The sequence below is a fragment of the Impatiens glandulifera genome, chromosome 1 (genome assembly GCF_907164915.1).
Source record: "Impatiens glandulifera chromosome 1, dImpGla2.1, whole genome shotgun sequence".
Classification (NCBI taxonomy): domain Eukaryota; kingdom Viridiplantae; phylum Streptophyta; class Magnoliopsida; order Ericales; family Balsaminaceae; genus Impatiens; species Impatiens glandulifera.
The window spans coordinates 144,136,584-144,158,188 of NC_061862.1; the positions used below are offsets into that span (position 1 = coordinate 144,136,584).

The 21,605-nt window shown below is 28.0% G+C and overlaps 3 protein-coding genes across 3 annotated transcripts; 1 reads left to right on the plus strand and 2 right to left on the minus strand.

Annotated features, from left to right (window-relative positions):
- The first annotated feature begins 1,050 nt into the window (after nucleotides 1–1,050).
- Nucleotides 1,051–9,129, plus strand: LOC124945611 (tubulin-folding cofactor E). Its single transcript, XM_047486076.1, has 15 exons — nucleotides 1,051–1,546; nucleotides 1,619–1,789; nucleotides 2,743–2,789; nucleotides 3,467–3,613; nucleotides 3,695–3,769; nucleotides 5,013–5,125; nucleotides 5,217–5,320; nucleotides 5,404–5,465; nucleotides 6,205–6,312; nucleotides 6,412–6,446; nucleotides 7,110–7,172; nucleotides 7,821–7,912; nucleotides 7,989–8,065; nucleotides 8,142–8,219; nucleotides 8,897–9,129. Exons 1-15 carry the CDS (start codon nucleotides 1,210–1,212, stop codon nucleotides 8,996–8,998), a joined length of 1,611 nt encoding a protein of 536 aa, XP_047342032.1. The 5' UTR covers nucleotides 1,051–1,209; the 3' UTR covers nucleotides 8,999–9,129.
- A 1,819-nt stretch (nucleotides 9,130–10,948) lies between these two features.
- On the minus strand, nucleotides 10,949–12,028 carry LOC124946194 (B3 domain-containing protein REM20-like). Its single transcript, XM_047486769.1, has 4 exons — nucleotides 12,001–12,028; nucleotides 11,807–11,912; nucleotides 11,320–11,715; nucleotides 10,949–11,239 (listed from the first exon to the last, which is right to left on the minus strand). Exons 2-4 carry the CDS (start codon nucleotides 11,897–11,899, stop codon nucleotides 10,949–10,951), a joined length of 780 nt encoding a protein of 259 aa, XP_047342725.1. The 5' UTR covers nucleotides 11,900–11,912; nucleotides 12,001–12,028.
- Nucleotides 12,029–19,197: 7,169 nt separating this feature from the next.
- LOC124918801 lies at nucleotides 19,198–20,463 on the minus strand. Its single transcript, XM_047458848.1, has 3 exons — nucleotides 20,381–20,463; nucleotides 20,175–20,244; nucleotides 19,198–19,584 (listed from the first exon to the last, which is right to left on the minus strand). The coding sequence occupies exons 1-3, from the start codon at nucleotides 20,401–20,403 to the stop codon at nucleotides 19,300–19,302; spliced, it is 378 nt and encodes a 125-aa protein (XP_047314804.1). The 5' UTR covers nucleotides 20,404–20,463; the 3' UTR covers nucleotides 19,198–19,299.
- Between the last annotated feature and the right edge of the window lie 1,142 nt (nucleotides 20,464–21,605).

A 21,605-nucleotide genomic window follows, 5' to 3' on the forward strand; every position in this document is an offset into this window, starting at 1 on the left:
TCCATTATGTCAACATTATCAATAAGATCATAAGATATATGTTTATTCACGTTAATTAATGACAGCATATAAGCAAGAAATAAATTTGAAATTCTAAAATATTTGAATTTAGAATTAATTAACGAGACTAAATGTTTAATATCTAAACAATAATCATATTCATATTTTTTAAATTAATTTGATTAAATTTTGATAATATTTTAACATATCACTATTTTGAAACTTGATTGAGTCCACTATTTTGAAACTTTTGTTTCAAGATTTTTATAAAGAAATGTATTATTAATATTGATTTAGTGTAAAAAAACATATAATTTTTAAGCTGAGTTTAACATTCACATTTATTTATCACATGTAACCAAAATTTCTTTTTTCTTTTTATTAAAATCAATTCAATCTTTTTTACTCTAACTATTAGTTACATTTAGTACATTGCACTTTTTTTAATTTGTCAATTAACACTTCTCATCATTTTAATTTTTAATTTTCTTAGAATAGAAAAATTCATCTGCATCTAGTATAATTATTAATATATAAAAAACATATATTAAAGAAAAATTTCTTTTATATATCCTCAAATATTTAATATCTATAAAATTAAAACAATTTTATATTTAAAAACTTTATGAATGATTTGATCATTTGTTCCCTTACAAACAAAATCTTTTATTTTCAAATTTTTAAGTTTTTTTTTAGTATTTGTTTTATAAATATATATATTTATATTAATATTTCGGGTATTGGGTTTGAGTTTCACACATTCTCCTATTCAATTCGATCGGTTAATCTTTCGCTCTCCGATCCTGACCCCGATTTTAAATACTTTAACCCGATTTTAAATACCCAACCCCAACCCCGATTTTAAATACCTTTACCCGACTATCGGGTAGGTATATACCTGTAGCTCCAAATTCATTTTAATTTCAAATTTTGGTTCTTGTTTGAATCCAAGGGAATTTTAGGTTAGCAAGAACTTAAGACAATTTGCAAAGAAAAGTTCCAAAATTGGATCTTTCATGAAGAACTCATATTCTATACAAATATTTTGTTTCTTTCTAAAAAGATGACGACTTTCCAAGAAATCACTTGTTTATTTCTATTCGCTGAGTAAACATTTGAAGAGCCGATCCAACCAGTATCCCTACTCCATAACGCTGGTTTATACAGAGTTGTCTTCGTTTGCAAAATTCATTCTAAAAACTTTCAACAATGTCTGTCTCGTTGATGGCCGACGATCCAAACCCAGAAAATTTGGAGTCGTCTGTGTTCAGAATCAACCAACGAGTTCACGCAGCCGGCGACTCACTGAGAGTGGGGACAGTAAAGTACATTGGACAGGTAGAAGGGTACACCGGAATTTGGGTCGGCGTCGATTGGGACAATGAAGAAGGTAAACACGACGGTTTCATTAATGGGTCTCGCTATTTTCAGGCCAAATCTGAGACATCGGGTTCCTTTATTCGTCCCAATAAGTTATGCTTGGGTATTACGATTTTACAAGCTCTTGAGATCAGATATAGGTCAACTTCTACCAAAGAAGAAGAAGGTATCAACTATACCAAATCTTTTTATTTACTTTTAGATGAATTTGATAGTAAATATTCCACTTTCTTCACAGATGAAATGTATGTGCTTTCTTCAAGCAACAAAAGAGTGATTGTTGAGCTTCTTGGAAAAGATAAAATTGAGGACAGACTAAGTCATTTTGAAGATTTGACAAATGCATCTCTTCCTTACCTAGGCATTAGTTCTCCTGGGCCTCCAGGTCAACTCAATGCTGCTGTTCCATGTAAGATACTTTTTTGGATCTGGTTATTGTATCTAGTTTTATTGAAAGAGGAAGTAGATTATTTGTATTTTTGTAGTAGCCTTATGTTTCCTATTACATTTAAGGATATCAAATTGTCAAATTATTATAATGAGGTAAGTATCTGCTGAGATAAATCAATTAAAGGTTGTGAAGATCAATCATTATCGTTATATTCTTTCCCATTATTTAAGATGCTGAGTGTGAACTCTTGCGCAATATTCTTAAAGATTTTCCATCCTTTATACATTTGTCAGACCTATTATGTGTCCTTATACCTGAATTCGAAATATGCTTTGGGGATCATCTGAAGAACATATAGTTGGTCCATTGATCCTTATGAAGATATAGCAAGTTTGATTCATTTAGTACCCCGACCTCATTCTCTAAATTCTCTCATTAAGTGATTATTGGAAAAGCAAAGGGAGTTAAACAAAAAAGCTAAGAAGCTGAATGGCAAAAACCATTAAGCCAAAGTGTTGAAAGGCTTTAGTATATATGGATAATGACAAATGTCTTTGTGAGATTATGATATTTTAGTAGTTTATGAATGTCGTGTATTATTTGGCTAGTATTGCTAGTGAGAGCTCAATGCATAAAGATTGGAGAAGTCAATAAGTGATTTTTCCTTGAGGTAGAATGATCCATTTTCCTAACAGTTTAGATTGAGAAGAAGGGCTCACAATACATAAGATGTGATTAGAATATTTAGCGTAGAAGTTCTTGTCATTACAATGCTAGTGCTCGAAGTATGTTTTGTCTTGTCTCAAGGATGCTCCCTAGAACTATAGTAAGTACAAAAATGCGCAAGTTTATCCTATATATATTATCGATTACATAAAGAGCTAGAAGCGCATTGACTTTTCATAGTTTGCATTTTATTTTGATTTTAATGTGCAAGTTTGCTAAGATTTAATATTTTGATCTTATCACAGCATTAAAGGAACTTGATATGACTGGGAATCTGCTCTCTGAATGGATGGTATGCTCTAAAAGCAGTTAAAGAAAATATTTTATTCTATTTTCTTGAGTTGCATGCCTTTGCTCTTGCTAAAGACTAGTGTGGTGTTGTTACAAGCATTTTTGGACCATGGCCATTAGGTCTCCAATTAGGTAGGTTTTGTACATAAAACTGTTTTTTTGGATGCTGTTATTAGCTAAATACCTTATTTCTCCTCCTCAAGCTGGAGTATATTCTGAGATTCCAACTTATTTTGCATAGTAGAAATATTAACTAAGATAATTGTTTCATAAAAATAACAGGGCATTGTTAAGACGATGGAATAAAAGGTGCTTTGATGATCTTGTTAACATCCAAATCTCTCCCTACATGACAAACTGTTTTTTTGGATGCTGTTAACTAAATTATCACAACCATTAGTACAATAGGGATGATTTGGAAACACTTTTCTCTATAGATCTGAATGTGGATCTGGATGAGAAACCGCCAATGAATTTTTGGATACCGATCCAGATATGTTATAAAAAGTGTGGCTGGCGGGGATACATTATAAATTGCGCCACCTTCAAACGCCTTGGCTGATGATCTAATCGTTTGATTATTATGAAATTTGGATAGCTTGTAGATCTTTTCAGGACAAATTTACATACGGTAGCTTTTCGAAGCTTAGTGATCATAGTCTTTTGTTTTTGCGGCAGGATATTGGTGCCATATGTAAGGAATTACCAGCACTTTCTGCTTTGAACTTGTCAAACAATATTTTGGCTCATGATATATTGGGGTTTCCTCAAGTAAAGGAGATCCGCATTTTAGTATTGAATAGTACTGGTCTAAGCTGGACAGAGGTGATGACCTTTAATTATACCGTCCAATTTATTTTTTGACATTGACTTGAAGTAGTAATTGCATCGTTTTGCATTGAACAGGTTGAAACACTCGAGCATTCACTTCCAACACTTGAAGAGCTACATCTTAGGGGAAATAAATTGAGCTCAATAAAGGTCTAGCATCCATTCTCCTTTTGCATTTAGCATCCATTTTTTCTTTTCTTTTCTCAATTTATGTGGAAGTTCTGGAAAAAAAAAATAAATATGGTGAAGTTCTAATACTGGTTATCAAGTACTAAAACAATATTAATCAGACTTTTGTCGCAAAACTTTAATGATAACTTAGTAATCACCTCTAATTGTCTGCAATTTGGTTTATCATTTAATCCTCACAATTACAAGTCTATCTGTATAAGCTCTTCTCTTTTCTTTCTTTTCATTTTTTTTCAAGTGAACATAATGCAATGTTGGTCAGGGAGAAGATATCTGAGAACTGTTGATTATAAGCTATATTTTGATATATTTCATTACAGAATTAAGTAAGGATAAAAGATTAAAATAACCCTTCAAACATTAAAGTTCAAATACCCTCAAACTTTAGAACATATAAAAAAATCTGAATTTGTTGACAATTTTTAGCTCTGTGCATGATGAATAAGATAGTGAGTTTAATCACACCCCCATTCTTGGAAGTGAAATTGCTTGATTCTAATCCTATCAATGCCATAACCTTAAAGTAATTGAACCCACAAGAATAATGAAAACATATAAATTTATGTCAGTTGACTATGGAATGTGCATAATATTATAGTAGACTGTATCTCCTTTTAAAAAAAAACAGTTGACTGTATCTGATACTAATGATATTATGTTAAATTATGAATTCGTCTCAATTCAATCTGTTATGTATGGGTTAAAAGTCATAATAATCTAACAGGTATCTTTCCTGATAATATTCTTTCTATTTGCCGGTTCATGTTGGCAACTATTGTCTAAAGTTCTAACTCTCTAATACTAACATCAAGAGTTAATTTATTAAAGTTAGGTTCCTACCCACTTTTATGAAAATGGAGTTACCCAGATTTTCTGCCACTTTAAATATGGTTTCATGGTGTGCATATGATTGATGGTTTGTGAAAGGAACATGAGAATTTTCAAGATCATAGTTTCGTTTTGCAAGTTACTACTCAGGATTCTCTTTATATGTGCTCCTCTTGAGAGTTGAAAAATATTTACTGTAACGCACTGCTTATTGATTCAATTTTGCTTTTGATTTTATTAACTTTCATTGATATGAGCTGTTATTTTTTTAGGTAATAAAATATATGCTTGTAGCAAGAATTTTGCATTCAAGCATTTTGTAGAATACTTCTGAATCTCATATGTTTTATGTATCTGATTATATGCTTTCTTCCAGTCTATTCCTCCCAGCATCACTGTCCAGGGATTTGATTCTCTGCTTCTTCTGAACTTGGAGGATAATTGTATATCTGATTGGAACGAAATCTTGAAACTTTCTCAATTAAGAAGGTACTGGATGGAAAGTATTTCTTTTATTTGTTATCTATAGTTAGTAACTTCTAGAATTTTGAATTTGTTGCAAAGTGATTTTTTCCTTCAGATTGGAGCAGCTATACTTGAACAAGAATACTTTGAACAAAATATGGTATCCTGACCATGGGAACAACCATCAGCCTTTCCAAAATTTGCGTTGCCTTCTTCTTGGTAGACACTTAAATTGATCTGTATTCTATTACAATGGTTATGATATGGCATATTTATAATGGTGAGTTTCACTGGCTGTCCAGGTTCTAACAACATCAGTGATTTGGCTTCTGTTGATTCACTTAATTCTTTCCCTAGCCTGGTGGTAATGTTTTATCTCAGTTCTTTTCCATTCTGAAATTTATCATTAGCTTTTGCATTTAGCAAAGAAAATGTTTTTTTCTGCTTATGATGGATTCTTTAGTTCACTTCTTGTATGCACTCTTTAGTGCACACTTCTTGTATACTAATTCTATTAACTAACTCTTCTTCATCTTCTTGAGTAGACCAACAGACTTGGCCTAATTTACTGCAGCCTAATTACTAACTAAATATTACTTTTATTTACTCACACAAACCACCTTAACAAGTATCAGAATCTTAAGTGTGTTGCATAAATATCGTGCAGTTTTCTAATACTATTTAGACCTTGCATACAAAAAAATTGATCTCCACATTTTGTTTTTTCGAGAAAAGATCTCCACATCTTTATTTTCCCCCTAAAATCACAAGCTTGAAGTGATGGTGTGATCAAATATGGGAATTGTTTTTCGTCTACAGGTTGAGATTTTGCAATGATCTTGATTTATATTCTTCCACCTATTCTCTCAAAAATAAAATTACTCCTTTGCTGCATTTATTAGCATGTGTTTGTGCCTATGACTTCTTAATTAGCTTCCATAAGGAATGTGTACATGCTTTGTCGGAGAAGACAATCATATGATCCCTTCTTATTTCTGGATTTTTTGATGCAATAATTTGGGAAGGTTTCATAGCTTTCTTGTTAAGGTGTTTGATCTTGTGGCTTGCTATCTTTTGATTTCTATTTTTCATTGAAACTATAGGATATAAGGCTCACTGATAATCCAGTTACGGATCAGAGAAAAGGCGGTGTTCCGAGATTTTCTTTAGTGGCTCGATTGGCTAAAGTTGAATTGTTGAATGGGAGTGAGGTAAATCTGGCTTTCCATGTCTTCACATTTCTTTCATGGTCTATGTGTATGCATTGGATTACTTTATAAATATGGTCCTAATCTTTTTGGATGCTACAGGTTAAAACCCGAGAGAGGAAGGACTCAGAGATTTGGTATGTGCTTTTTTCATATCCACTTATATGAACTTTAACACTTTCTTTTTAATTAGTCCCAACTAATATCCTTTCTGATGCACCGCATTTTCCTTTTGGGTCCAATTGAGCATGCTAATATACGATCCAGGCTACTTTTACTCTGCTTGAATTTTGGATCTGAATTTCTTCTAGTTAGCTGTGACAGATATATGAAAGTGGATCGGTTGAAGTGGATGTAGAGCTGGTTGATCGTTTTATTGGATACTCGACCTATATATTTTTTTTTTCACAAATGTATAATTTGAAAAGTTAAAGTTTTGTATTAATTTAGTGACACAAATTATGACATGTTGCTAAGAAACTTCTTTCAATAGTAATAATTAGTTTTAAACTAAATTAATTACAAAACACCTAAAAGTATTTAATATTTATTCACTTCACTTTTATTTGTTTGTGCTCTTCAGATTTGACTCCATCCTGAAAACCTTAATTGTTTTTTCATTTGCAGCATCTTCACACGTGATTGTAGACTCGTTTCATCACAAAGCTAGTCTAGTGTAATTAATAGAAGAATTGATTTTTTTTTTTGCATTGTCAAAAGTATAAGCTATCATCCTGTTCCTACCGAAAACTAATATGTTTTTCTCTATTATTGAACTAAGAACTTATTATTATTTGCAGGTATGTTCGGCTAGTCATGTCAAAATTGCATGACAATCCAGAAGAAATTCAATATCATCCCAGGTTTGTCAAATCTTCTTGTATTGGTTATTTTCACTCCTCTTTCCCTGAAATTTGTCTAAGCTAGCTGTAGAAAATTGAAGAGAGCATAGATTGATATATTTTGTGCTTCATTTTGAATACTTAACTATTATAATGGAACTATAATTATAGGAAAATAAAGGGGACTAATTAAATAAAGAACAACTTCGAAGATAGGCATAAATAAATATTTTGTTGGGAGACACAACTACAACCACTTGAAGTTTTTTTTTTTTTGGAAAAGCTTGAAGTTAATGTCTCCTTGAAAGACAAATTTGTTGTTGGAAATAAGGCCTACTTTCATATTTCCACACTAACTTTCAATTTTCTCAACCTTTTAAGGTGTAGTGTTTTTATACCCATCACACAAGGCTAAATAATTGATTGATTATACTAGTTATCCTTGATAAAAAGAAAGACTAGCCTTGTTATCTTGATTAAAACGGTAAAGTTGAGTGAAACTGTTGAGGCTTTAATACCAAAATTGTGTGATGAAAATTCTTTGGATCTTGGCATCATTTAACCTTGGCGTCAGTACTTGAACTTCTATTCCTTACATTTCAGTTTTGTAACCATCTTATCATGATTTTCCATCTTCTTACCATGTGCAAACACTTAATAATATTACAGGTTTTATGAGCTTAAAGATTTACATGGGATTGAGGATGTAAGGACAGCTGTTGGAGCATCAGGCCCCCAGAAAATGGCTTCTGGGCTTATATGTACGAACTTAAAATTTGAAATTAGCTTCTGGATTAAGATTATGGTCATATCCTAATTAAACTTCTCTTCCTTCAGCTGTCACCCTCAAATGTATTGGAGCTTCAATTGGAGAAAAACCACCTCAGACAAAAAAGTTACCAGCAAACACCACGGTGATGTTTTTTTTCTTTTCAATACAATGTTTCTTTCTCGTGTTACTTAAACCTTAGGTAACAATACTACTTTCAGGTTGGCAAGCTAAAGATTCTCTGTGAGAGCTTTTTCAAACTGAAATCCATTAAACCCGTATTGCTTCTCCAAGAAGAGGTATCTAATAATTTAAGCTACAAATGTATCAGAAATATGTAGTTTCATTATCTCATGTCATGTATAGCTTGTGCATGTGATAATGACATCCCCTTCATGAGTTATTAAACTTTCATTGGAAATTTTCCACAATCCTCTCCGACTAATAATAAGGCTATGTTTGGATGAGTGAAATTGGAATTAGAATTTCAATTCTATAAAAATCGCCACTGAATTACACAATCTTACTTCTTAGTTGGATTTTCTTATACTTTCTTACTTTTTCTCCTTTCTCTTTTAACTGTCTATAAGCATCTAACAAATAGTTGGAAGAATGTTTCCGTTGGAGATTTTAATTCTATTTTCAATTCTTCTAAATCCTTAAACAAACAATAGATTCCAATTCCAATTCAGCTCTAAAGGCTAACAATCTGCCTCATTGTCCTGCCAAAGTGGTTTAAAATGATGATGTTTGTTGAAGTTATAATTAGTATGATAAAAACTTCTGATGAGCACATAGATATAGTAAATGAGTTAATTCTATACAAATCATATAAAATATTCATTATTCATGCCAACACCTTCCTATATGAAGACTTTTAAGTGGATTTGTGTTTTCCTTTGACGCGTAGAGTGTAAGATCTTTGATAATTTTTTTGATATATCTCCATTTTGTGTATATTATGTGGTTGCTGTAGGGATCCCCATTTCCAGTGTTACTAGATGATGATGATATGGCCTCTTTGATAGAGGTTGGTGTTGGCAATGGTTCAACCATTCTTGTGGATGAAGAGAGATGATTTTTATGAAAATTGTTCAATTTTTATTTATTTATATTTTGTTGAGAAAAATTGTCCAATTGAATCTTTTGGTTGTCTTATATGTAACAAAGTAGTCTTTGTGAATCACATGTATATTTTATTTTTCATCTTTTTGCAAGTTGTCTGTTTTCTACTTTTGTTGAACATTAGCTGTTTTGAGTATTTTAGTCCTAATTAGGGAGGTAAGCAATTCTATTAAAGTGTGTTTATTTTTATATAAGTTTGAAAAAAGTTATCTTAGAAAAAAATAAAAAGGACAAATACAAAATATTGTTTTATTTTTATAATGATTTTCTTTTTCATTATATGTGTTATTACTGTGTGTTTAAATTGTGTAAAATTAAGGGTACCCTAGGGTTTCTTTTGTGGGGGTTAAAAGAAGTTTAAGACTTTTCAAAGGATTGAGAATTCAAATTGTTTAATAAAAACATTAATAGTTAGAAATATGATAGATAGATAGTTTTGATATAATAAACATTGATATATTAGGATCCTGTTAATAATACAAAATAAAACCATTTATACTATTCTAAATGGGAATTATTGATTTGAGATCACTTGAGTTATCCTCGTGGGTGGTGATGAATTATATATTATTTACTCTTCGTTATAATTTTTTTTTATTGTATATTTGAAATATTAAATAAATTGTATCTCTTTTTTTCATATTTCATTAAAAACAATTTGTTAATGAATATTTGTATAGAATTGAAGAAAAATTGCTTACTCTCTATACTCACAATTTCATTATTTAACATTAATCAAATCTTAGGTGAAGAGAATAAACATGAACTAGATATAAGTGTATTATAATAAGAGTGGTCTTAGGACAAATCATCAAGAACTTATTAGTTAAAAAGAAAATTTAATTTTTTTTTCTTTAAAAAAAATTAGGAGTCTTAATCACTTAATAACGATTTTAAACAAATTTTCGATTTTCCACCTTACAAATTCGATACCAGCAGAAGAAAATGAATATGATTCTAAGAAGAGACTTTATGAACATCATAAATATTATAACAAGAAGATGAATGAGAAAGAGAAAGAGAAAGAGAAGGGAAAAGCATGTGTCTTGGAAGAAGGTAGTAACCATGTTCCTCTCAAAAGAGGAAACATAAATAACTTTTTTTATTTGTATTTTCTTCATTATTGCCTTGATAATGAGCTTATTGAACATGGGTATTATGTTGGATCTCCTAAATTGTCAAAGTTTTAAAAAATGTAAATTTTTTGGTATAAGTTTTTTATAATAATTTAGATAATTGTATATTTTTTTGTTGTTTTATTTAGTATATAAAATACAATTGTAAGGTTCTTTTTTTATAATATCAGAGTCATGATTCATTGTCCTAATTTCAACAAAAAAAAAAAAAAAAAATTTATTTTAGTGAGAATCAAATTTAAAATCTCTTAAATGATTCCTTTTCACTCAAACTATAATTATTTATAATGTGATATTAGTTTTTTATATATAAAACAATGAAATAGTACAAGTTTCATACCTTTTATAAAAAACAAAAATTCTCCCCATCTTTATTTGAGAATTTACTAATTAACTTAAAAATTGTAGAAATTGATTTTTTTTTTTAATTTTAACATGATTCCACTCCTACCCATTTAAGTGATTTCATTATCAATTAAACTATAGATTAAACTATATATATGTGAGATGATAATATTTGGTTTCTAGTCTTTAATTAAGTGAGGAAATAAGAAAGTAATGTAGGATGAGATTTTTTTCTCCTCTATTATATCAAATTTAATCCCTAATTATCATTCCATCATCTAATTTAAAGATTAATCAAGATTCAAAAAGTAAACTTAACATTAATCCAACATAACAAACACAAAAGTTAGACAATAATAAACATCCAAAAACCTCCATAGATAATATGTCTTAAACAACCAAATATCAACAACATTAATAACCTATTTAAGCAGCCATGATCCAGCACGAATAACAGTCATCTTCAAGAACACTTCATCTTCTTCTTCATCCGAATCTTCAACACTGTTATTAACCAAGAACTCGCATATGCACCTATCATCTTCTTTGAGGTTATTATGCCTCACAAATATCTTCCATCCATCAATAATCCACTTCCTTCCATCACTCCAACTCAACACCTTAGTATAAATTCTTCTTCCTTCTTCATCAATCATCATCACAGTAGATGGGAGCTTAATGTTGTGAAGTTTCATCACATCACCAGGAAGATGCTGCATTAAAACAATTAATAATAATGTATCAAAACATTTCTCATCAAGAACAAAAACCAGGAAATTTAGTTTGGTATTACCAATGCATTTCTCTTCTTCCATCGAAGTTTGGTCACAAAGAAAGGATTTACAGGACGGTTAATCAACCCATCTATGAAAATCTCCTCCTGATCTGCGACAGAAGAATAAGAAGAACTCCCTTTCTTCATCATTCTCTCTTCACCTTCAAGAACTTGACATAATGAAAGATTGAAATGGAGAAAGTTGAAAGTCATATCCCCATTGTAGGAAAAAACAAGAAAATGACCATCTTCAATCTTGTTATCTGAAACAAACTTCGGCCATCCATCCATAAAAAACATATCTTCTCCCACTTGTTCAACATCCACTGTCCAACATTTTCCTTTGGGACTTTTCAAGATGGGTTTTTTGGGTAATAAATTGTTCATATGTGCAACAAAAGATGGGGAAATATGCTGTATGTATAAGAAAAATCAAAGAAATCCCAGATAAGAATAGGTAAAAAATCATTCATTTGTTTTATAAAAGAGAAAACTTGATACTCACCAAAGCATTACAGCTCATTGATCCTATGTAGACCTTGAAGAAACCTGGAAACTTCTGACTCGGATTGTGCTCGAACTTTCTTAAAAGATTCATTTTTTTTTCTCCTCTGTTGAAACAAGAAGTTGGGTTTTGAAGTGAAAAACAGGGGGATTGTAATTTTAAGGAAAAAGAGAAGTTGATAGGCATATGCTTACCTGCTACAGTCAACAGAAGATAGAAGATGATGAAGAAATCTTCAATGGAGGATTAGAGTAAAGTTGTTTCAGAGAAATGGGTTTCTGAATGAGAAATTCTGGATCAAAACCGTTTCCAAAATTAGCAAAGTAATACCCAAATAGGATTAACAAGCTTAAATGCAGATAAATAGAGACAGTTTCTATTTTTGTTAAAAGGTTAAAAGGCTATGTTTCGGTATTAATATTTGACCGTTGCTTTGTTCATACGCATTACTCATTATTTGTGTGGCGTTTGATTTGTCATTCTTAAGATTAGTTTGAAAGTTATTGATGAAATTGTTTAAACGATTCTTATTTTACAATGTTTTATGGAACATTTTTAAAAAAAAAAAAGTTGATTACTTTTAAGGGATAATTGTTTGTCGTAAAGATGTTCATGGGTTAATTCGAGTTTTCAACTAAATATATATTTTAAAAAATAATTCGATTATACTAGATTATACTAGTTATTATTGTTAAATTTCGGATTAAACATCTAATCTTAGAATCTTTCGTGCATAATTGATAAATCATAAGGATATTGTTATCTTTCTCAAACTAAAAAAGTTTAAACATATTCATCAAATAAACAGAAGTAGAATATTTAAAGAGAATTCAAAAATACTAACTCATTTCTTAATTAACATTTTGATTATATATTATTTTATAATCATATTATTTACTAAGGGAATATCATTTTTTATTGGACATCAAACATTTATCCTAATGTAATGAAAATCTTGAAATATAAGAGAATTTAGGTATGAGGTAAGGCAATTAATGCACTTGTATAGGGCCCCCCACTTTTATAGGGCCTCCATTTTTTTATATTTAATAATATTATATTATTAATATAATTTTTTCCTCTTTTTTCTCCTTTAATATTAAATATATATTATAAAAATAATTTTTTTTTATCACCTTTTAGTCTCGTATTATAATATATTAATTATTTATATTTTATTTTATTAATTAAAATTAAAAAAAAAATTTACTACTTTAAGGGGCCCCAAAATTTAAATTTGCATAGGGCTCCCAAAATCTCAAGGCTTCTCAGGGCCGGCCCTGAGAGAACTAAGTCTTTAATGGTGAACATTACTATGAAGTTGCATACAAGAATGAGAGAAACCAACGCGCGTTGATACCGTATATAAGGATATCAATTTGAAATCGTCCTGTGAAAATCGAACTGAATTGTCCTGTTTGGGACGGTTTTCTCCGAAAACCGAACGGAGATGATATTTGTGTCCCCGCTCCGAGTCGCCCCGATCTCACCCCGAACACTATAAACATAATTAAATATATTAAATCACTAATATATTTATTTATTCATTATATTTTATAAGAGACGTAGATTTTTTTTATAATAACATAAAATTTCAATATATTACAATATATATTATTTTAAAAAATTCGTTTATATAATTTTATTGTATAATTTATTTATTTTTTTATTAAAATGTTTTATTAACGGTGTCTCGCGGAGATTCCCAAAAACCGAACGGAACGGGATGGTATTAAAAAATTCTCAAAATAAAAACAAGACGGGCATGCATTTCCCGCCCCAAACCGCCACATTATCATTCCTAACCGTATATATGATTTGCATGTGTCTCAGTAAACATAAGTAAACTTTGTTGTCATATCATTTGTGCATTTTCATCTTCAAATAGAGTTGTTGAGAATTATGTGGTGGATTTGTACAAGAAAATAACTGATAGTAAACATGTTATTTTAAATAAAATGTGGTGCTCATAGTCAAATCTCCAACCATCATTCTTCTTACTAACTAACAGGAGGAAAGACAAAGATAAACTCGGTTGGTTTAATCTAGGAAAACATGGAAAATCAGTTTTGGGCATAATTGTTTAAACGTAGATATACAATAAGTTGCACATTATACGTAAAATTATGTCGTATAGTATATGAAAAAAATGTAATATTATTTATTTATTAAATTTTGTTTATTAATTTTATATTATGTCAGGCTAATTTAATTATATTTCAGAATAAAGTTCTTATCTTCATGTTGGATTAAACTAATTCCATTAATTTAATGGAAATGATATTTGGGCTAACGAAATTCACACCAAATTCAAATGTGAATTAAGTGTGAAATTAATCCAAATGAAATTCACATGAAATTCAATTGTGCATTAAAGTGAAATTAATCCAAATGAAATTCACATGAAATTCAAATGTGAATTAAAGTGAAATTAATCCAAATGAAATTCACATGAAATTCAAATGTGAATTAAAGTAAAATTAATCCAAATGAAATTCACATGAAATTCAAATGTAAATTAAGGTGAAATTTCATTCAAATGAAATTCACATCAAATTCATTGTGAATTAAATTTGTTAATTGTTACAATTAACATAAATGTCTTGAATGAGGCAATTAACAAATGATGTTAATTGCCATTGTAACTACAAAATATTTATTGTAGGATGTAACTTGCAAAGATGATGAAAAGGCAAGCAACAATAACCGTTGGATGAATGGATGATGGATTAGTGACCGTTGGATTAAAAAATTGATTATGAGTTTAATTTTCAACTATAAATATCCCTTCACATTGTATTCCTCTCCGCACATTATCTTATCAATTCTCTCTCTAGAATTCTAAAGTCTTTCCTTGTTCTTGTGAGTATTCTTGTGAGTGTTCTTGTGAGCGTTCTTCGAGTTTCTTGACTCGATCATTTCTGTGCGAAACCCGGTGATCGTGATTCAGGTACTTTTGTCTAGTTCGCTGTTGTAGTGTTTTTTCTGTGCTAAATCATTGCAGGTTCCGTTGTACCCTGGGAAGCAGCCACCGACGAAACTCTCCAGCACAAACGGGAGACGGTGAAACTGTTTTAAGGAAACTGTGTTTCACAGGCCTCGGAACAAACGAGAAGACATTTTTTCATCTCATTACATAATTTATTGTATCTGTTGTATTATCCTTTTATTGTATTCATATATTATTTACGTGTAATTTTTTACGAGATAATATTACCAACACCTCCTACCCTACACATAAAATATGAATTTAGTAGAACAAATGATACATCTTAAACTATAATATCAAACTTAATACAACCAAAATGAATAGTTATTGATAATGAGTTAATTATACTTTTGAAATTTATTAAATAGTTATCAAATATTTTATTATATTATTATAAAATTTAAAATATTATGCAAAATAGATTATTTTGTTTTTAATTTTGATAAATATTATTATCCTAGTTTATAATGGTATTGTAGTTGTTGAGTCTTTTTTAATTGTCATTTATTAAGTAAAAAGAATTAATACTATTTTTAAACCAAAATCAGTTAGATTAATATTTTTAAAAAGAATAACATAAAATAAAATTATTTAAAATGGGTAAACAAATAAAATAAATAAATGAGTTAAATAAAGAGATAAATAAAAGCTGAAAGTAAAAAGAAAAAGCAGGTTAAATGAACAGAAAAAAAAGGTTTTAAAATATAACATTGATAAAAAAAAAAAATTGTTAAAAAAAAAGCCATGTTAGTGGATAGTTCATACTAGGCATATAACAAAGAGATAATATATTTCAAAACCTTTCTTTATATATAAATACAGACAACAAAATCAGATACTAATCACATCCAAATTAAAAACTATCCATTATCCCTTTAAATTATCTATTATTCCTTTATATAACATAAAATAAAAATTTTAGCTTATAAGTTAAATATGTGGGGATGGAAGTCTTGTTCAAAATTAATTTTCATTGAGAGCTATCGTTATCTATAAAAATGATAATAAGGCTGGAAATGTGTTAATTATCATGTCTCATTTACAATTTTTTTTTTATTATCATCTTCCTCATGTTCTGTTTAGAAAATTTTCCGAGGGACACAATTAAACTATATTTTTTAAAAAAAATTATTGATAAAATTATATAAAGAAGTTTTTAATATTATATATTATAAATAAATAAACTTAAAACTCTTATAAAATATAAAAAATTAATATATTGATGATGTTATATATTTAATTTTGTTTATCGGTGTTTATAACAGAATCGAGGTGAGATTGGGACGGACGAGATAGGAAACACAAATACTATCTCCCATTTTCGGTTAACTATCGGTCAAATCGGAGAAAAATTGCCCCTAACAATGCAATTTATATCGAAAACTACATGGTGAATTATAAATATAATCTCTAATTAGGGATGGGCAAATGGATAAACTCAATCCAACTCATATTATCTAACTCATAGTCCAACCCATATTATTCACCCAAATGTATGGGTTGAGTTTGAGTTGAGTTGGGTGGAGTGTGGATTGAGTAACTCATACTAATTTTTTATTTGTTATCCCCGTTTTATACGTATTTTACTCGTTTAATACGTTTTTGACTCATTTAACATATTTTGTCTTGATTAACACATTTTTAATCCGTTAACAAGTATTTGATTCGTTATACCCGACCAATTTAACACATTTTTAACTCATTTAACATGTTTTAACCCGTTTAACATATATTTCACTTATTTTATCATATTTAACACGTTTTTGAGTTGTTTAATACGTTTAACGTATTTTTAGCCCGCTTAATAAATATTTGACTTATTTAGTCTCATTTAATATGTTTTTGACATATTTAATAAGTTTTTGAATATATATTTTACTAAATCAACATGTTTTTTACTTAATCTCATTTGACTCTCTTAACATTTATTTTATTTCAAAATTACTATATAAAATTTTAATCTTTTATTTGTGAATTAGAAAGAGAGAAAGATCAGATAAAGAGTCAAAATTACCTGCACTTGCTATTAACTTCTTCAACTAACTTAGTTTATTATTCAAATTTATTTTTTATTATTTTTATTTATTTTATTTACATTTAAAAAATTGAAACGCATTATTATTATTATTATTATTATATATATATATTATTTTTATTAAAATATTTAAATTAATATTTTTATAAATTTGATTATTTATATTTTGATATATATATATATATATATTTAAATTATTAATTTTATAAATTTAATTATTTATATTTTGATATATATATTTAAATTAATTTTTTAATAAATTTAATTATTTATATTTTAATATATTTCAATAACTCACCTAAAACCATAATATTTGACTTATTTAGTCTCATTTAATATGTTTTTGACATATTTAATAAGTTTTTGAATATATATTTTACTAAATCAATATGTTTTTTACTAAATCTCATTTGACTCTCTTAACATTTATTTTATTTCAAAATTACTATATAAAATTTTAATCTTTTATTTGTGAATTAGAAAGAGAGAAAGATCAGATAAAGAGTCAAAATTACCTGCACTTGCTATTAACTTCTTCAACTAACTTAGTTTATTATTCAAATTTATTTTTTATTATTTTTATTTATTTTATTTACATTTAAAAAATTGAAACGCATTATTATTATTATTATTATTATTATTATTATTATTATTATATATTATTTTTATTAAAATATTTAAATTAATATTTTTATAAATTTGATTATTTATATTTTGATATATATATATATATATATATATTTAAATTATTAATTTTATAAATTTAATTATTTATATTTTGATATATATATTTAAATTAATTTTTTAATAAATTTAATTATTTATATTTTAATATATTTCAATAACTCACCTAAAACCATAATATTTGACTTATTTAGTCTCATTTAATATATTTTTGACATATTTAATAAGTTTTTGAATATATATTTTACTAAATCAACATGTTTTTTACTTAATCTCATTTGACTCTCTTAACATTTATTTTATTTCAAAATTACTATATAAAATTTTAATATTTTATTTGTGAATTAGAAAGATAGAAAGATCAGATAAAGAGTCAAAATTACTGCACTTGCTATTAACTTCTTCAATTAACTTAGTTTATTATTCAAATTTATTTTTTATTATTTTTATTTATTTTATTTACATTTAAAAAATTGAAACGCATTATTATTATTATATATATATATTATTTTTATTAAAATATTTAAATTAATATTTTTATAAATTTGATTATTTATATTTTGATATATATATATATATATATATTTAAATTATTAATTTTATAAATTTAATTTTTTATATTTTGATATATATATTTAAATTAATTTTTTAATAAATTGAATTATTTATATTTTAATATATTTCAATAACTCACCTAAAACCATAATAATTTGTGAAAGGTGTAACAAACAAATGTCATTCAAGAAGTAACAATGATGATCAACAAAATTGTTTATAATTTAAAAAATATATATTTTATAATTGTATTTATTTTATAAATTATTGTATTATTATGATTAAAATGTTTTAAATTTATTAGTATTTGTCAATTATTTAAGAAGAATGATTTAAGAAGAAGTAAAATGAATATTTGTTATATAAATATTTATTAAAAAATTTAAATTTATAAAAATAATAATTTAAAAATATATATCAAAATTTAAATAATTTAAATATATATATTTAATAATGAGTTAAAAAAAAAAAAAAACTAAGGAATGTCTTATGCTGAAGAGGACCAAGGAGGATGAGAGAGGAACTGAAGGAAAGACATTGGGGAGATATAAAGGATGGATTTTTTCAATGAAAGTTATTTTATATTGTGATTTGGGTAACCTATCACAGTCCCAACCTAAATTAAGCCCAACACAAATTCCACCAAACACAAATTATGTGTTTATTTTAAATTGTTTCCAAGTCTTAATTATGAATATGTTCATGTGTTGTACTTATTTGCAAATGTGAAATACTCAGTTAGATCAAATCTATTCCATGCAAATGGGCATAATAACATTTAGACCCTTTATACCTTCCACAATAATGCCCAAAAGTTTAATCTCAACCATCCTTCATAAATCTCATCAAATTATCTAAAAAAAACATGCAAGTTCCCATAAAACTTTCATAGATGGTTATGCCACGAGTAGGCAAAAGGGCGGTTATTCGGGCTCTAACCCGAATGCAACAAACACAATTTAGATGGGTTAAGTTGAATTTTTACCTGAAATTTGTTAACACTTAAAAGTGGCTGCATACAAGGAGGAAAAAATCATCATATAATTCAAAGATTAGTAATCAATGGCAGTCATGAAGCATAACCATGTCAAGACCTAATACCTTAGCTTCATGTTAATTCAACAAACATTAATCCAACATAACAGATACAAAAGTTAAGAGAGTAATAAAAATCCAAAAACACATAGATAATATGTCTTAAACAACACAATAATAAAAACAATGACCTATTTAAGCAAGCCATGATCCAGCACGAATAACCGTCATCTTCAAGAACACTTCGCTTTCATCAGAATCTTCGACATTGTTATTAACCAAGAACTCACATATGCACCGATCATCTTCGTTGAGGTTATTATACCTCACAAATTTCTTCCATCCATCAATGATCCTCTTCCTCCCATCAGTCCAACTGATCAACACCTTAGCATAGATTGTTATTCCTTCTACATCAGTCATCATCACTCTCGATGGAAGTTTAATGTTGTGAGCTTTCATCACATCATTAGGAAGATGCTGCATTAAAAGAATTAATAATTATATATCAAAACACTTCTCAGAAAAATAAAAACACAGGAGATTTAGTTTGTGATATTAATAGTGTATTTTGGTTCTTGGTCACGAAGAAAGGATTTTCAGGACGGTTAATCAGCCCATCTATGAAAATCTCCTCCTGATCGGTAGAAGAATAAGAAGAACTCTCTTTCTTTATCATTTTCTCTTCAGGTTCAAGAATTTGACATGATGAATGATTGAAATGGGCAAAGCCGAAAGTTTTTTCCCTATTATTGTAGACAAAAATAAGAAAATGGTCATCTTAAATCTTGTTGTCTGAAACAAATTTGGGTCATGCATCCATAAAAAACATGTCTTCTCCCACTTGTTTTACATTCACTGTCCAACATTTTTCTTTGGGATTTTTCAAGATGGTTTGTTTTGGTACAAAATTGCTCATTTGTGCAATAAAAGTTGGGGGAATTTGCTGTATATATAAGAAATTTTAAAGAAATCCCAGATAAGAAGAGGTAAAAATCATTCATTTTGTGTCATAAGAGAGAAAACTTGATACTTATCAAAGAATTAGCACTCATTGAACCAATGCAGACCTTGAACATACTAGGATACCTGTTCGGATTGCGATCCAATGCTCTTAGAAATTCCATTTTTTGCTCTCCTCTGTTGAAAAAGAAGTTGGGTTTTGGAGTGTAAAACAGGGGGGATTTGTAATTTTAAGGAAAGAGAGAAGAGGATATGTATATGCATATGGTAGAGGATCATTGATGGTTGGAAGAAATTTATGAGGTATAATAACCTCAACAAAGATGATCGATGCATATGTGAGTTCTTAGTTAATAACAATGTCGAAGATTCTGATGAAAACGAAGTGTTCTTGAAGATGACGGTTATTCATGCTGGATCATGGCTTGCTTATTAGGTCATTGTTTTTATTATTGGAGAATAGAGACAGAAAGAGTAAAGTTGTTTCAGAAAAATGGGTTTCTGAATTTGATATTATGGATTAAAACCATTTCCAAAATAAGCAAAGTAATACCCAAATAGGATTAACAAGCTTAATGCAGAGAAAACAGAGACAGTGCCTATTTTTTTCAATAAAATGTTTAAAGTTTTTAGGCTTTAATATTTGACCATTGCTTCCTTCAGACGCAATAATCTTAACATTTGTCATTGTTAAGATTATTTTGAAAAAGTTGAAAATCCAAGGCCTTTTCTGAATTGGGTTATTTAAAAAAATAGAAAAAAAAATAGAAAAATAGAAATAATGATGTTCGATAATTTTAAAGAAGTAATGATTATTTTTGGTAAAAAAAAATTAAATTGTATTAATATATATAAATAAAATAAAAAATAATAAATTAAAATATATGATATTTTAGTATTTTAGTTAATGATTTAAATGACTTAATGAACGAGAGTTTGAGTTATTTAAAAAATCCACCGAAGAAAGCCTAAATATTTTTGATAAGTGTTTATGATTAAACTATTTAAATATAATTATTTTTTAAGGGATAATTGGGAGTTGTAAGGATGTTTTCATGGTTTAATTCCAGTTTTCAGCTAAACATCTATTTTAAAAAATAATTAGATTATACTAAATATTATTGTGGTAATATTAGATGTTCTTGGATTAAATCTAGACATTTAATCTTAATATCTCCATGCATAGTTAATAGAATCACATGATGCATTGTTCATACAAATTATATTAGAGAAATCGCGTGAAACTTGGAATAACAATCAATATTGATAGTTTCTTTTTCGTCTTTGCAATACTTTAATGATCTTAGTTTCATTTTTTTTCTATGTATTTGTAAGCATAGTTACTCATTTTATTTGTGACATTAACCTCTTTTATAAAAATTGACAGAGTACTTATATTATAAAAATAAAAAATATATCAAAATAAAAAATCAACTTCGACATCATCATTTTATTTCAAAAGGACAATTCAACACATTCAAACATCATAATTCATATTCTACGAATCAAAAACATAAATTTAATTAAAGGAAATCAAT

What these genes read in the sequence shown, in the direction of transcription:
- LOC124945611 (XM_047486076.1), top strand. Translation starts at nt 1,210, where the DNA reads ATGTCTGTCTCGTTGATGGCCGACGATCCAAACCCAGAAAATTTGGAG. An exon ending in TTCTACCAAAGAAGAAGAAG is followed by an intron (nt 1,547 to 1,618) that starts GTATCAACTATA and finishes CTTTCTTCACAG; the next exon opens with ATGAAATGTATGTGCTTTCT. An exon ending in AATTGTTGAATGGGAGTGAG is followed by an intron (nt 6,313 to 6,411) that starts GTAAATCTGGCT and finishes TGGATGCTACAG; the next exon opens with GTTAAAACCCGAGAGAGGAA.
- LOC124918801 (XM_047458848.1), bottom strand. Translation starts at nt 20,403, where the DNA reads ATGCATCGATCATCTTTGTTGAG. An exon ending in CATCGATCATCTTTGTTGAG is followed by an intron (nt 20,245 to 20,380) that starts GTTATTATACCT and finishes CTTTTTCAACAG; the next exon opens with AGGAGAGCAAAAAATGGAAT. An exon ending in GGTATCCTAGTATGTTCAAG is followed by an intron (nt 19,585 to 20,174) that starts GTCTGCATTGGT and finishes CTTTTAATGCAG; the next exon opens with CATCTTCCTAATGATGTGAT.
- LOC124946194 (XM_047486769.1), bottom strand. Translation starts at nt 11,899, where the DNA reads ATGAATCTTTTAAGAAAGTTCGAGCACAATCCGAGTCAGAAGTTTCCA. An exon ending in CAATGAGCTGTAATGCTTTG is followed by an intron (nt 11,716 to 11,806) that starts GTGAGTATCAAG and finishes TTATACATACAG; the next exon opens with CATATTTCCCCATCTTTTGT. An exon ending in GGAAGAAGAGAAATGCATTG is followed by an intron (nt 11,240 to 11,319) that starts GTAATACCAAAC and finishes GTTTTAATGCAG; the next exon opens with CATCTTCCTGGTGATGTGAT.